This window comes from Oculina patagonica, chromosome 8 (genome assembly GCF_052425735.1).
Source record: "Oculina patagonica isolate OP01 chromosome 8, crgOcupat, whole genome shotgun sequence".
Classification (NCBI taxonomy): Eukaryota; Metazoa; Cnidaria; class Anthozoa; order Scleractinia; family Oculinidae; genus Oculina; species Oculina patagonica.
Window position 1 is genome coordinate 27,763,572 of NC_135765.1, and position 15,472 is coordinate 27,779,043.

The window sequence follows — 15,472 nt, forward strand, 5'->3', positions numbered from 1 at the left end:
TATGTTTGTAAGGCTTTCTAGGCTTATAAAATTTCTATCTGTCACGTAACCCAGTTTAATTTGGGAATTTAGCCATGAAACACACAAATGTCTCGAAAGAAAAATACCCTGTGGATTGACCGCGCTCTATCCGATACACATCAATAAGTTGCCACGTATCCAGCGTGGTTGACCCGATAGTGTAGTGGATATCACGCCTGACTAGTAACAGGGAGACGCGGGTTCGAATCCTGCTCGGGGCATGCAATTTTTCTTTCATTTCAGAGACGTGTGTCGAAAGCCATCTGTAATTTATTTACATCTTTCTTTCTAAGTTTATTTTTATTATGGTTTTTATGCTTCAATTTACCCACAAACTCTCAAATTGTTTAACAGAATGAAATGTGTGCTGTGCTCTGTTCATAAAGGCAATGCAAACAACGAGATGGAGAAAAAAATGGCTATGTGAAAATTGACACATAGCCGGTTTATTAAACTCTGAATATCCAATATGTTGTGAACTTAAACTTTCGTTACAAACATGTATTGCCATCGAAGGTGAGGGCAATAAACCAATACATAGCAATATAACGACCATAATTACAAGAAAGAGGCAGGAATGGGGAGGAGGAGGGTTGGTGAAAAAGTTTGTGTGTCAACGAAATCAAAAACACAACATCCATTATATGACAACTCTAAATGCGACATTTAGTCGACGACGCCATCTTGAATTCATAATTTAAATAAGTACCGTTGCTTCCATGTTCCAGCCTCTCTCTGAAAATAATGGCTAAATCGCGCATAAAATTTTATTTGCGGCAAATAAGGTATTTACATGTATTATGGTTTTTGCAGGCAAATAAAGAACACTACTTTTTCAATCCGCTGAAAGTTCAAGTGACTCCCAATACTCCCAGGCTGCCAGTGATTACTCCAATAGCGTAAGTGTAGACTTCATTCTAGACCATTTGAAATGTAGGTCCTGTCAGTAAGACCTCATCAGAACCAATCAGAATTGAGAATTTTTTTATTCAGCCAGACATTAGCCTGCGTTGCAGACAAGCAAAACCCAGGTATAGAACATCTGCGAATCAACGCACAAAAGCGAGATCCATTCGACCAATCACGGCGCATGAAAGAATGGCCCTATTCAAGAGCCAATCTGAGGTTATTATATAGAAATCCCTGGTAACACGCAGGGAGCCGGAACAAGCTTTTGTGCGTTGATTCGCAGTCGGACTATACCGGGGGTTTTGTTCCTCTGCAAGGCAAGCTAGCCAGACATGTACATGTATTTTTCATGTTTGCAGATATCACCTCTGTGGAAGCCTTAAATTTGAGGAGTTTCCACCTGGAGTTAGTCTGGTAAGTATTAAGAGTTTGTTTTCTCTGCTAATTGACCATCTTGCATCAAAATGTCTTCTATTTAATTGCTAAAATCTAGCTCATAGCTTATTTTCAACATAATCGTATCTATAACAAAATTCTCGTTTTTGATTGGTTCTGCGCGCGCCTATTTGTCGCGTAATCGGCGCGCGATCACGTGGGTGTCCAATTACAGGTATCCAATTTGAGCAACTTCAAATTGGATACCTGTTATTGGACACCTACGCCATCCGTGCGTCAATCATGCGCATTTGAATGGGTTTTTTCTTGCTGTTTTCAAACTTTTTGTGCAACCAACTGAATTTACCTTTGACTTTTTCTCACCGAAAAGGTTCCTAAGGACTTCCTAACCTCGAATTTTGTTATTGACACGATTAATTAGTAATTGGACCTCGTGTCGTACAATTCAGAGAGTAATCGTGCTCGTAATTTCAAATCGGCCTCGCGCTGCGCGCTCGGCCGATTTCGAAATGACTCACCCGATTACTCCCTAAATTGTACTCCACTCAGTCCAATTACTATTACTTATAATTATTGCTGCTAAGTGGAGAAACAATTAAGGTTTTGCTTTGTAACATTAATTTTAAGATTACTCTTGCATTTCTTTGTCAGTTAAAAGGACGCAAAATGACTTTACAAACAGAGGGGGCTTCAATTGCAACAAGACATATGTCTGCTTCAGTGGATGGAAATGGTGACTTCTGCTTCAAAGTACCATCAGGGGTTCATACTATTGAGGTAACAGATTAATTTCAATTCAGACTTATTAATTTCACTATCATAAATATGGTTTCACGTCTTCAACTTGTGCTGAACAATGTTGATCCCAAGTCAAACCTAACTTTTTAGTGGGGATGAAACCATAGGCTAGTCTGGGACCAGTCACCATTCAAATGAAAGCTACTGAGTAGTACTTTCATGTGGTACTGTCTACTATGCTGTACAAAGTGGTTCTATTACTGTTAAGCCTGTGGATGAAGCCCTAGTGTGTGACCATTCAAATGAATGCAATTGAAGGAACAGCGGCAAGAATGACACCCTTTTGCCCATTTTTAAAGGTGCTCAAAAATTGCTATGAAGTTTTAAATTTCACTGGTTTGCGCTTCGTTTTGGAGAAATAAAGTATGCAAAAAACCGGAATTTTGAAGTAACACCAGCTTTCTTTTCAGTGTTTGTTCTTTTAATGAATACAAAACACTGATTAAGAAAGCTGCTTCTAAATTCTGAGTTGTTTTGCATACTTTATCTCTCCAAAACGAAGCGCAAACCATTCAAAACAAATTCAGAACAATGTTTCCCATGCCAAAATTCCACTATTTTTGAGCACTTTCAATTGTAAGTGTCATTCTTGCCACCTTGCCTTCAATTGAGCAGTACTTGTGGTACTTTTGGTTGATTTGCTGTACAAGATGGTTCTATTTTTTAAGCTTGGGGATTACACCCCAGTGTGTGACACTTATTACTAAAATGAAAGCAATCCAGATCTATTAATTTGGGCAGAATATTTTTACGAACTATATTTTTATGTTACAGGGTTCTGTATGGACCATTTATTGACCGATTACTTTATATCCTTGAATGTTTTAGCCTGTAATAACAGTGCAGGAGGTTTCTGCTGGCTTGGCATTAACACCCAAACAGCAAGTCGTGACGGTGAAAAGCAGTCCCGTGCTTGGCATAACATTCTCACAGTTCAGAGCGACTGTGGCTGGAACTGTAAAATGCATTGGTAAGTTGTTGCTAGGACACCATCCGTGGTGTGGGATCAGTGTTGGAAGGGGGAGGTGGTGAGAATTCTGAGGGGAGGGGTGGGTAGTCTGGGGGGGAGGGGTGGGTAGTCTGAGGGAGGGAGTGAGTAGTCTGGGGGCGAGGAAGTGAGTAGTCTGGGGAGAAGGGGGTGAGTAGTCTGAAGGGAGGGGTGAGTAGTCTAAGAAAGAGAAAGTGAGTAGTCTTGGGAGAAGGGGGTGAGTAGTCTGAGGGGAGGGGTTGAGTTGTCTAAGGGGAGGGGGTAAGTAGTCTGGGGGGAGGGGGTGAGTAATCTGAGGAAGTGCAGTTAACTAGTCTAGGGGGATGTGCTGAGTAAATATTTAGAGTTAGTCGACAAGAAGGTGAGCCAAAAAGTTTCTGAATAATGTACAATGTAAGAAGAGGAAATGAGTTGTCTGGGGGGAGGAGCCAAGTATTATGGGGGAGGTACTGAGACATCTGTGGAAAGGCACTGAGAGGTTAAGGTGGCTCAACCCAGTTTTTTTCTAGCGATACCTATCAACTTTGAAACCCTGATACTAAAAGGGATTGATGTCAATGACAAAACTACTATATCACATGCATTACACATAGACTGAACTTCAATATGATATAAATTTTTTGGCGATCAGAATGAATATCACGTGACAATGACGTCACACATGGTTTTGCTCTGAATCGAATTTTAGGCGGTAACCGCATTTTCTCTCGAGATCCTCCACGCTACGTATACCTTGGGTGTTTGCCTTCATCTCAGTGGAGTTTCATCGAAATCTACAAGAGGAATTTTGAAATATCTTGGAATTTCTTTTCAGATGGTATAATTTATGCGTAAAATAAAGTCAAGACTTCATATAAAGAAATTTGCTTCTTTTTTATGTTTTATGAGAGGATGTAGCCCCCATTCCTTTTAGAAATGTCCCATATACTACATCCAAATCTTAGAAGAAAGTAGACTTGCGCGATTTCGAAATATATGAAATATAGGAATCATAGTGAAGCTCAATGTTCACCTCTATTTACAAATTTTCCGCCTACTTTCACAAAAAAGCGATTATTTCAAAAACTCGTCGATGAATTTTTACCAAAATTTTTCAGGGTGAAAAATGATCAGTACACCACACAATCCCTAAATTTCATGCTCATTGAAAATTTCTAAGGTTGTCTAAACTAGACGCAAAATTGAGTAAACATTGAAGCGATGTCGAAGTTTTGAATAATTTTGTTCTCTGGGATTTCCTATTGTTTCGATTTAAACACAACATCGAATTCCTGTGCACCACGCGTGTAATGACCACGCTTGGCTACCCTCCGAAAGCTTTCCGAAATGGTTCGGAATATGGTAATATTCTTATCGAATTCAAGTAAACAATAATGGATGAATGAATACATTTCCAACTGAAGAGAGCAGTCACACAACACCAAACTCAAAACTGGTTATTTTTTATGCCTCCTCGGTCATTTAAAAAAGTAAAACGGACAGAAAATAGACTTCACGTACGTATTATAAGCAAGCTGAATCTGGCGCCCAGTATTTATTAAAAAAGATTGTTTACTTGTTGCATTTCTAAGTTCAACTGAAAGAAGTGGCAGCACTTCAATACGAGAAAAAAGCCTAATCTTAAACTCTTCCTGAACGCTTTCAACCACACATAAAATAAAGCTTTGGACTGGGTACACATGTTTCGCGCAACGCTGGTCAGTGTAAGTCGAAAAGTGGCTGTCATCTTGGGACTACATCGCACAGGTGAAAGATTTAATGATGCTTGTTAGAATGGAATTCTCTTTATCGTAGCACTCAGTACTGCGGCCTTTTTGTGTTTTGCAGTTCTTGTTCTTGGCATTTTTAACTTTTATCTCAGCCAAGACGTCGACCCAACAAGAAAAGCTAATGCGTGACAATTTCTTTTCCATTGTTCCATATTTCGGAAAGATTTCGGAAAGCTTTCGGAAGGTAGCCAAGCGTAGTCATTTCACGCGTGGTGCACAGGAATTCGATGTTGTGCTTAACTCGAAACAATAGGAAATCCCAGAGCTCAAAATGATCTCAAACTTCGACATCGCTTCAATGTTTACTCAATTTTGCGTCTAGTTTAGACAACCTTAGAAATTTTCAATGAGCATGAAATTTAGGGATTGTGTGGAGTACTGATCATTTTTCACCCTGAAAATTTTTGGAAAAAATTCATCGACGGGTTTTTGAAATAATCGCTTTTTTGCAAAAGTAGCCGTAAAAATGGTAGATAGAGCTAAACATTGAGCTCTACTCCGATTAAGATATTTTCATATTTTTCGAAATCGCGCAAGTCTACTTTCTTCTAAGATTTGGATGTAGTATATGGGACATTTCTAAAAGGAATGGGGGCTAAATCCTCTCATAAAACATAAAAAAAGAAGCAAATTTCTTTATATGAAGTCTTGACTTTATTTTACGCATAAATTATACCATCTAAAAAGAAATTCCAAGATATTTCAAAATTCCTCTTGTAGATTTCGATGAAACTCCACTGAGATGAAGGCAAACACCCAAGGTATACGTAGCGTGGAGAATCTCGAGAGAAAATGCGGTTACCGCCTAAAATTCGATTCAGAGCAAAACCATGTGTGACGTCATTGTCACGTGATATTCATCCTGATCGCCAAAAAATTTATATCATATTGAAGTTCAGTCTATGTGTAATGCATGTGATATAGTAGTTTTGTCATTGACATCAATCCCTTTTAACATCAGGGTTTCAAAGTTGATAGGTATCGCTAGAAAAAAACTGGGTCGAGCCACCTTAAATTTATCTCTATGGGTGTCTAAAAACCGCCTGTTTTGAGTTTTTTTTCCCTGGCATCTCATAGTAACTTATTGTAGGTTGAGATACAAACTACATTATTAATAGAGCTGCTGTCCAACAGAATTTCCCAAGATATAAATATTAATTCTCATTGATATTACTTACACCTGTAACAGGTATTTTATATCAGCTTTAAGATTTTGGTAATTGATGATTTTCATAATAGCCATCATTCACTGAAAATCCAGTTATTCTGTTAGGATAAAGTATTTTTTTTTAATCACTCTGACTTGTAAATTATTTTTACTGACTGTCATTTTGTGTCTTGACCATGCAGGCGGATCCTGTACTGGAGTATCTGTTTCACTCCAGTCCATATCAAACCCAAGTCTACCCAAAGCAGAGGCACAGGTATGGTATTCTACTTTGTCTACTGTTTCTATTTGTTTGCATTTAATTGATAATTTTATGTTTGGGGGAATCTTTTTGTTACTCTAACAATATTTAACTGTTTATTTCAGGTGACTGACACTTCTTTCACCTTCAAAGGTGTTTTTCCTGGAAAATACAAAGGTATTGAAAATATTCATGTGGTCCTTTTTCTGTTTCAATATTTAGTTTCATTAAAAATTTCATGGGGCCATCCCAATAAAAATTAATGTTTCGTTTCCCATCACCCGACCGACCCATTTTTTCGAAATGTAAAAAAAAATTCCAGATTCACTGGTCAAAGAGGCAAGTACTTTAATTTACAAGCATGCGATCTTGTTTTATTGGTATGATGTGATTCCGTTGTCTTTAATTAACATTGATACTAAGTTTTTTAAAGGCTGTGTCGTGCCAAGGACATTAACGATTGTTCCAACGTTCTCAGTGAGATCGACTGAAACAAAATATTTCGGTTCTTTAATGAACCCAGACCTCTTAAAGTGTTTATTCTTTTTTTTTTTTTGCTGATCAACCGACCCACCATCACAAAAGACGGGCGATGGGAAACAAAATATTTTATTGGGATGGTCTAGGCAATAATAAGTCAAAGAATGTTCAATTTCAGTTTTGGAAGGAAAGGGGGTCTGAAGTGTTGTGAATTATTCTTTTCTATGCAGCGTCAGTACTTGAAGAATCTTGGTGCTGGGAAAATTCATCTGTAGAATTTCAAGTGTCAGAAGCTGATGTCACTGATCTACAATTTGTCCAATCAGGATTTATATTGAAATGTATCCTGTCTCATGACATCACATTGGTAAGTCATGTAGAGGTCTAGAGCGGTTTTCACTTGAGTGTCATAAGTAATTCGGGTTTGCTTTGGTTTTGCATTACTACACTTAGTGATTGGTTTAAAACTCTCACGCCACTTTTCGCCAATGAGAAGTAAAACCCAAACCAATCATGACTCGCTTGTGCACAGTTTCTTGTGCTTCGTGCCAGCAACATGTATTTGCGTCGAGTTTTGAATGGTTTACTGTATTGTCTATGTCCATTATGATGGCCAGAGTGATAACTTTGGTTGTGGTTTTACGACCAGGGCTCGAGACTAACGGTAACCAACTAGCCAAAGGCTACTAAAATTTCGGTTTTGGCTACCAGGTTTAGCATTCCTACTAGTGAAAAACTCGGAAAAGTCAACTGTTCTTGATAGAAATCAATATACCTGACTAGTGAAAAATTACTTTTGGCTAGTTAGATCTGACATGTCACTAGCCAGTAAACCAGTGAGTTAAAAAGTAAGTCTCAAGCCCTGCAACACTTAATTGAAAACTGCTCGACTATTAAATAAAATAATTTGTAACTCACCAAGTGGCAGCTGACATCAATTATCCTTAGGGGTGATGCAGTGGCCTCGTGGTTAGTGTCCTGGACTCCAAATATTGAGTGGTCTGAGCCCAGGGGGGGTACTCCGGCTTGTAAACGACAGGGATGATCGAATGGAGGCAAAACTCAGAACCCGAATAAATCCCTTAGTCTTTTGACATTACCCAAAAAAATCCCTGGACCAAAAATAACCCCCAAAAATTCCCTTGTCAAATTACCCCTAAATTGCCAGGAGGGGCAATAATATAACACAAAGAACGCTCGTTCTGTTTATTAATCATACCATAAATACGCCAAGGCCGCGCCAAGGCACTTTAGTTCGTCTTTAATACCCCAAAAAATCCCCTATCTAAATCAAGTCACCCAAAAAAATACTTGCCAAATTTTCCAACCGAAAAAAATCCCGGAATCGAAAATTTCAAACCCAAAAAAATCCTTTGATCATCCCCGTCACTTAAAATCCCGAGTACCCCCCTGGGGGTCTGAGTTCAAGCCTTGGCTAGGGTTGTGTTGTGTACTTGGGCAAGACTCTTTACTCTCACAGTGCCTCTCTCCACCCGGGTGTATGAAATGGGTAATTCTGTAATAGACTAGCATCCCATCCAGGAGCGAGTAGAAAGTTGCTTAATGCTATAAAACAGAGTTGTAGCATCAGTACCTAAAGGTCATTTGGCTGGCCACTTTGGACTGATTCAATCTTTACTTTACCTAAGTTATCATTAAGCTGTAACACGACATTTACCGTAATGATCTAATAAACGCCCTCTCTCAAATAAACGCCTCTTATCTAATAAACGCCCCCTCTGAGGTGTTAAGTTTGTATTAGACGCCCCTCTCTAATAAACGCCCCGTGACTAATAGGAATCATTTCAAAAACAAAAGGAAATGCTCCATAGAGTAATTTCACGCAATAAAGTTAGTTTTTTGCTTGACTCGGACATCGAAGAGGCCAACAACGCCAATATGGTTAACCCCGATGACGATAAAAAACGTCGATATCGAACTATGAACGGCATCTCAAGGCTTTGCATTAGCACAGATTAGATTAGTCTCCTACTCACAAACTCTGTTATGTATCTTACTCCAGTAGAAAACTACCCATCCTATCAGTTGTGTTGACGTTGCTACTGTTAACTTTGAAATAAACGCCTCTCTCTAATAAACGCCTCATATCTATTTAACGCCTCCCCTAGGACCCCAGAAACTTTAGATCATTTACGGTATATATTAACTACTAGTTATTTGTATTGTATACTTACTTATATATAGGCACACAATGGTAATTTTTATCGTTTCCTTTATTAATAGTTCTTTTCACTGGAATCACGTAAAGAAACAGTGGACTCCTTTGACCTACCAAAAGGAACCAAAACGTTTTGTTTAAAAGAACCAGGTAATGATTTCAGAAAATAATCTCATATACGGTGACATTGTGCTGAAGTTTGACCCTTGCCAACTGCCTCTGTGTTGTTTTCTTTGGTAAGAGGACCCACTCTGCCAACAAACTACACCTCAATCTGTCTTCTTGTTAAGTGGTTAACTAAAGCACAGATTTGAGACAAGCTACATGTACATGTACTCTCGAATTTAGTAGTCTTCTCTTGTGGTCGCAACTTTTCTGTTGTCGCTAATTTCAGGTAGCTAAAATGTTTACTGCAGGATGTCCGGAAAGCTAAGACCTAAGACCTTAGACTTAAGACCCGGAAAACTAAGACCCTAACCGAAAACAACCGCATTTGAGTTGATCCATCTTTAGTCTTAGCTTGCGAATACAGCCACCTCTCATTCGCTCCCGCTATCTCAAGGCTATCTGTAGTTTATAATATTAATTAAATATTTTGAACAAAGCTTAATCCTGAAAGAAATTGGTCTTGGTTTTATTTATAGAGATAATTTATATCACATCAGAACAAGTAATATTATTGTCTTTGGAGAAAGGAACCTCATCTGCAACAGACCATAGACCAGTCTGGTAAAGCTTATTGGATCTGTGTTAAACAATGTCGTTATTTTCAAAGGGTCTTTACTTTTGAAATTTGCTAATAACCGTGAAATTTTATCCCTTCTTTGTAAAGGTACATGCAAATACTTCCGGGGGGTCATTACTTTTAAACAGTTTCTGTAAAAACTTTGATACGATTTTGCTGTTGCCAGGAGAAGCTCTAACTTTTGAAACTTTCATGTTCTTTTTCTTCCAACAGGAGTTTATAACCTGATGCCTCGTTCATGTCATCAGTTTGAACAAGAAGTGTTTAAATACGACACGTAAGTGTACAATAACATTTACTCATTCACAATTTGTCTTAAGGTCATTGCCCCGAAATAAAACTGAACATAGATTTTTAACCAAACTTCGCCTACTGGTTTATTACTTCAAGGGAACTTAAATTTTGAAATAAAAAAGGGGCGTCACCAGATTCGTTTAGGAGCAGGACGACCATGTATATTCCATATAATTCCTTTATAATTCCTCTGCGAGTACTGGCAAAGTACACTTTTTTAGCGATAATTTATTTTTCAAACACATGAATTGATCTGTTTTCATTTTACAGAAAGAATTTGATCGCTACACCCAAAATATGAGAAAAAATTGATAGGTCACCAGGCTCGTTTAGGAGAAAGTGACAATTTACTTCTCTCGCGGACTTAAGCCGCACAGAAAAAAGCCGCCATTTTGTTGATGTGCTCGCGCCGCGCTAATTACGCGTAAAATTCTGCGCAGTAAGGATGCGCAATGCAAAACAGGGCAATGACCTTAAGGTGATTCCCTAGAAATAGAACTGCTCATAGATTTCCAACCTAACTTTGCCAGTTGGTTGTTCACCTTAAGGGAAGTTTAATTTTGAAATAAAAAAGGGAGGTCACTGTATTCGTTTAGGAGCAGGAAGACCTTGTATTTTCCATATAATTCCTTATATTTCCTTTGCGAGTAATGCTGAAAGTGCACGTTTTCGGTGATTATGTATTATTCTGCCATAGAAATTGATCTGTATTCATTTTATAGAAAGAATTTGGTCGCTACTTTCGAACTAAGAGAAAAAAATGATAGGTCACCGAACTCGTCTACGAGAAAACGACGATTTCTTTCTCTCGCGAGCCAAGCCGCATAGAAAAAAGCCGCCATTTTGTTTATGTGCGCGCGCTAATTACGCGTAAAATTCTGCGCAGTAAGGATGCGCAATGCAATACTAGGGAATCACCTTAAGTACTGTAGCTGTTTCTTGCTTGCCAGTGATTGAAGTTGTTGTCAATTCTGTAAAGTCTATTTCAAACTTGAGAAACTAAAAACTGAGTATATGATTAGCAACAAAATGTGCATGAATTTCCATTCAACAGTATTTTGCTGTGAAATCCCAAAATTTAAGTCACGCGTAATTTGTCTCTTTAATTTACCGTACCCAAATTAAGTTCCCACGAAAATGAGTAACAATATGGTAACATCTAAAAAGCACTTACCTTAATAGCTAATCAAAATTCGGTTAAGTTGTTAGACACAACTCACGCCACTTTCTACTGTTTTTAGCTCAGCGCCATCTGTGCTGACATTGACTGCTATCAAGCACTTACTGTCTGGAACAATCAAAACCTTGGAACCCACAAGCGACATCACAGTGAAAATCAGGTGAGACTTAACAATGGCGTACTATTTGGTCAAGAAAACGTATTAGCATGGTTTGTGCACATCATGCGTAAGACTCCAGCACAAAGATCCTTGGAGGAATCCTTGTCATTGGTTGTTCTTGTGTCACAGTGAAATCCCTTTAATTTTTTTCGAACATCCAAATTGGTGGCAAAAAATCAAGAGTTCTAGAAATAAAGAGTAAAACGTATTATTCAATTTGGTGAGGCAAATTCAAGGGAAATGAGTAAATGGCTCTCGCTTACGTTTAAGTTATTGGGAACCTCAACTGACTTACTTATTGTTTCTTAATTACAAGGTCTGTGAAATCCAAGGAGGTCACCACCATTGGACCATTGAAACTAGAATCAAAGGAAAAGAAAGATGCTGTTGATTCAAATACCACTAAGCCTGAAGAGCTTAAACAGGAACTGTTATACAACTTTTCACACTGGGGAAGGTAAATATGCAGAAAATTATTTTGTTTGAATCTTTAGTCACATCCATCGGGAAGTATATTGGCCATGATGCTTGTCTTAACTTGAGTACAATTTTTTCCATTTTGCAAGTAGGAATGCCTTGTATTGATAAACCTTCAGTTGTCAACTTGTATGCAAACCTTCTAATGGAGAGTTAGTTTTGTTTAGGCGTGGAGAAGAATTTGAAGTTACTCCAACGTCATCAGAGCTGTTGTTTTACCCAGCTAGCATAGTTGTCTTTATCACAGGTACTTTATTTTTTACTTTATTTATTTGAATTACTTACAAAGTGGGAGTTTGGTGGTCATATAGGCTTATTGGTGCTGGGTTCTGAATTGAGTGGTCTCGTTTTGATCCTGCTGAGAATGTTTGTGTTGTGTTCTTGGGCTTGGCACCTCTCTTCTCACAAGAGTATAAATGGGCACTTGCAAATAGTTTAAACAACCTTTTAAAATCAGTGCTTGGTGGTGGTTGACCTTTATTCTCTTTCGTTTTTTGTCTCATTTCAACTCAGCCGTGTGCTATTGGAATTCCGCTTATCTGAACGGTTCTTCCTTTGTCTTACATTTGCCGATAGAACAAACCGTGCATGCGTTGCTCTGTTAAGGAAAATGTTTTTTTATAATTTATTTTGCTTGAAGGACATAAAATTGTAGGTTTTGGACTGCAAACTGTAGACTACTCGCCCTCCTTTTCTGTAAGCGTTAGTCAACTTGGCTGTGCCTCGTTTACTTTCTGCTCATAGTACAGTAAACTCGGGCGAAAAGTCGTTTGTTTTTTAAGAACAAGAATTACTTAAGAATTCAGTCAGATATATAAAGGATTAGTTCGTGTCTCTGGAAAACATCACAAGATCCAAATTGGCCGAAGCTAAAGAGGTCTATTAACCTGCAAAAGACTGACTCCAAATATGAAGAACAGAAGTACTCGTATTGTCATTATAATACAGTAAACAAAGTTTTTTTTTGCTGTGTGAGGCAGACAATAACAGGCTTGTTTACTAACAAAATGATGTTTGCTTTGTTAGATGACTGTCCCGCCGCCTGGGCAGAATTTGAAGGAAGAAAAGGAGTTTTCATTGAGGGGCAAGTTTCTCCTCCATTAAGCGGTGTTCAGATTGTTATTTCATCTGGCGGAGAGAAACCGATCGCTGACATCGCAGTGGAAACAGACAATAATGGAAAATACAGGTTTGTTTCGGTCTTTGTGCACTGTTTATTTCTACACGAAAGTGGATACCGTAAATGCAGGTTATGTGCTTTTGGCTTATACAACTTTATAAGGGAAGCTGGGTGAATTTATAACAGGGGGATCTTATATGTAGAGGTTTTGTAAGCGGCATAAAAAAGTGTTTGAAAATAAGCTGATAGAAATGACTTAAACATATCTGATAAGCGTCATATTATAAGAAAACGACTTTAATTTCACACTTTGATCTGCACTCTACGCTTAGAACGTAAGTAAGTTGATGTAGAAAAGTTAGGGCCTGATTACATGAGCCGGGCTGGCCCGGTTAGCCGGGCTGGCTCGGTTTGCCGAGATGACTTTCAGCCCTGTATTACATGAGCCCGGTTTGCCGAGATGACTTTCAGCCCTGTATTACATGAGCCCGGTTAGCCGGGCTGGCCCGGTTTGCCGAGATGACTTTCAGCCCGGTTATAGCATGAATGATCAGAGCACGAATGATCTTAATCACCTTTTTCCGGCAATTTGGTGGTTAATTTTTTGCACTTATGCAGCTGGATGAGTTACGTTACCTCTACATCCTATTTAGAAGGAGTAGCATTGATTTTTTCGTCGGATATTGTGCTCGGAAGAGAAATTTAATGCTAGCCCGCTTAGCCGGGCTGGCCCGGTTAACGCGATTACATGGAAAATTTTCAGCCCGGCTAGCCGAGATCCCGGCATCGCGATACCGAGATCTCGGCTAGCCGGGCTGGCCCGGTTGTCATGTAATCGCGAAATTGATTTTTGTTGCGTTTAACAGACGTGCCGAGATCTCGGCAAACCGAGCCAGCCCGGCTAACCAGGCCAGCCCGGCTCATGTAATCAGGCCCTTAGACTTGAGTGGATAGTGTTTATAACCAGAATATTCTTCCTTAGCAGACATATTTGCTTATAACCGAGGGCTGTAAGCATGGGGGGCTAATTTAAAATCAGCGTTTTATGGTATGATGAGGGAACTGTACAGAAGTATCACGTATGTTGACACTAATTTCATTTTTCTGTGACAGGGTTGGTCCTCTGCATGGAGGCATTGAATACTTACTGGTGAGTGTTGTGGAGTGACTTATTATCAAGAGCATTTTTGGCACGAATTACAATTAACAATGATCATTACAATAAACATCATTAATGTCCAAAAATAAAGAGCCACAAAAGACTGCTAATCTAAAAATATTCGCATCATTTGGTTGACAGAACAATCTATCCCGCACAAACAATTAAATCCCGCGAAAATTTATTATAGTAGTACGATACGAAAGAACGCTGCCGATACGAGTACAAATAGATATATCTTATCAGTGGAGCACAAGGGTTACCAAACAAGCTTGGTTGATAAGAGATTTATTACACGATTGGAAAATTGAAAAGAGCTGTAGAGACTTCTCCTGGTACAATACTTAGAAAGTAAATTATAGGACTAGCAATAAGCATTCTGATAATCAGCTGAATGCTTATTGCTAGTCCTATAATTTACTTTCTATTGGCCCTTATTTGCTGTCTTAGTCATGTAATATATACACTTTATTCGATGGTTCAACATATAATACGCGTGGATATTTTGCGAGTTGCGACTGGGCGAGGAAAAATACGAGAATGAGCAAAATGCCCGCTCGTATTATATGTTAAACCATCGAATAAGGGATTTTTTATTCCACTATTTCTTCCACTAAGTTTGGGTCCGTATTCCGTAAGTTTGTCCGTCCGTATTTTTGCCCTGTTCTACAGTGTAATAACGTGGCTTATTTTGCGCGTTCTTTTGCCCTCTGGTAAAATGGCGCAATAGTGGAATAATAAAAGACTGTATTACACTTGTTTTATTTTCCGTTGCTGCACGCTACTAAGATTCTGGAAAACTAATATCATTTATAAGTACATTCTTAGTGAAAAGGTTTATAATACTGCTGCAAAGAGTTAAGAACTTGTATAAGTAAAATGAGTTACTGTATTTTGCTGATCTGTTGACCGGCTTGTACATGCAGGCTGCAAGCAAAGAAGGATTTATACTCAGTCCTGTAGCTGGCAAGAAGGGAGATTTTCAAGCACAAAAACTTGGAAAAATTGAAATAACGGTAAGAAGAAGTACAGTCAAGTCTCTCTGAGACTGACACCTTCGGGACTGGCCGCAGCTGTCCGTCTTAGAGAGGTGTCCGCTCTGTAGAGAGTCGAGGTAACATGAAATCAGTAATTCTGAGATAATAAGGCTTAACCTTTGCACAATGCAAGGAACTTTTGCCAACTGCAACAAGACTTAAGTAATAAAAGGACCGTATTTGCTTGTTAAAGCAAAAATTGAGAGCTGCTACAAACTGTAGTACTGTAAGTAGAAAACGACCTCTTTAGTGTCATACACGTAAGCAGAGAAGTAATCCGTAAGGTGGTTTCCTTGGTTTTTGGGGGTTTAAAGCGTCATTGTTTGTGGTAAGTAAGCTTGGTATACACGT

At 38.7% G+C, this 15,472-nt stretch overlaps 1 protein-coding gene across 1 annotated transcript in view; it reads left to right on the forward strand.

Moving 5' to 3' along the window:
- The window catches only part of LOC144663694 (BOS complex subunit NOMO3-like), a 47,449-nt gene that overhangs the window by 22,271 nt on the left and 9,706 nt on the right, over window positions 1–15,472 (forward strand). The window contains exons 14-28 of the mRNA XM_078524722.1: window positions 835–920; window positions 1,290–1,344; window positions 1,978–2,103; window positions 2,953–3,094; window positions 6,232–6,305; window positions 6,416–6,467; window positions 7,001–7,137; window positions 9,015–9,099; window positions 9,908–9,971; window positions 11,230–11,328; window positions 11,645–11,785; window positions 11,973–12,052; window positions 12,832–12,994; window positions 14,039–14,075; window positions 15,011–15,100. Coding sequence (XP_078380848.1) covers window positions 835–920; window positions 1,290–1,344; window positions 1,978–2,103; window positions 2,953–3,094; window positions 6,232–6,305; window positions 6,416–6,467; window positions 7,001–7,137; window positions 9,015–9,099; window positions 9,908–9,971; window positions 11,230–11,328; window positions 11,645–11,785; window positions 11,973–12,052; window positions 12,832–12,994; window positions 14,039–14,075; window positions 15,011–15,100 — 1,431 coding nt within the window. The remainder of the gene's footprint in view (window positions 1–834; window positions 921–1,289; window positions 1,345–1,977; window positions 2,104–2,952; window positions 3,095–6,231; window positions 6,306–6,415; window positions 6,468–7,000; window positions 7,138–9,014; window positions 9,100–9,907; window positions 9,972–11,229; window positions 11,329–11,644; window positions 11,786–11,972; window positions 12,053–12,831; window positions 12,995–14,038; window positions 14,076–15,010; window positions 15,101–15,472) is intronic.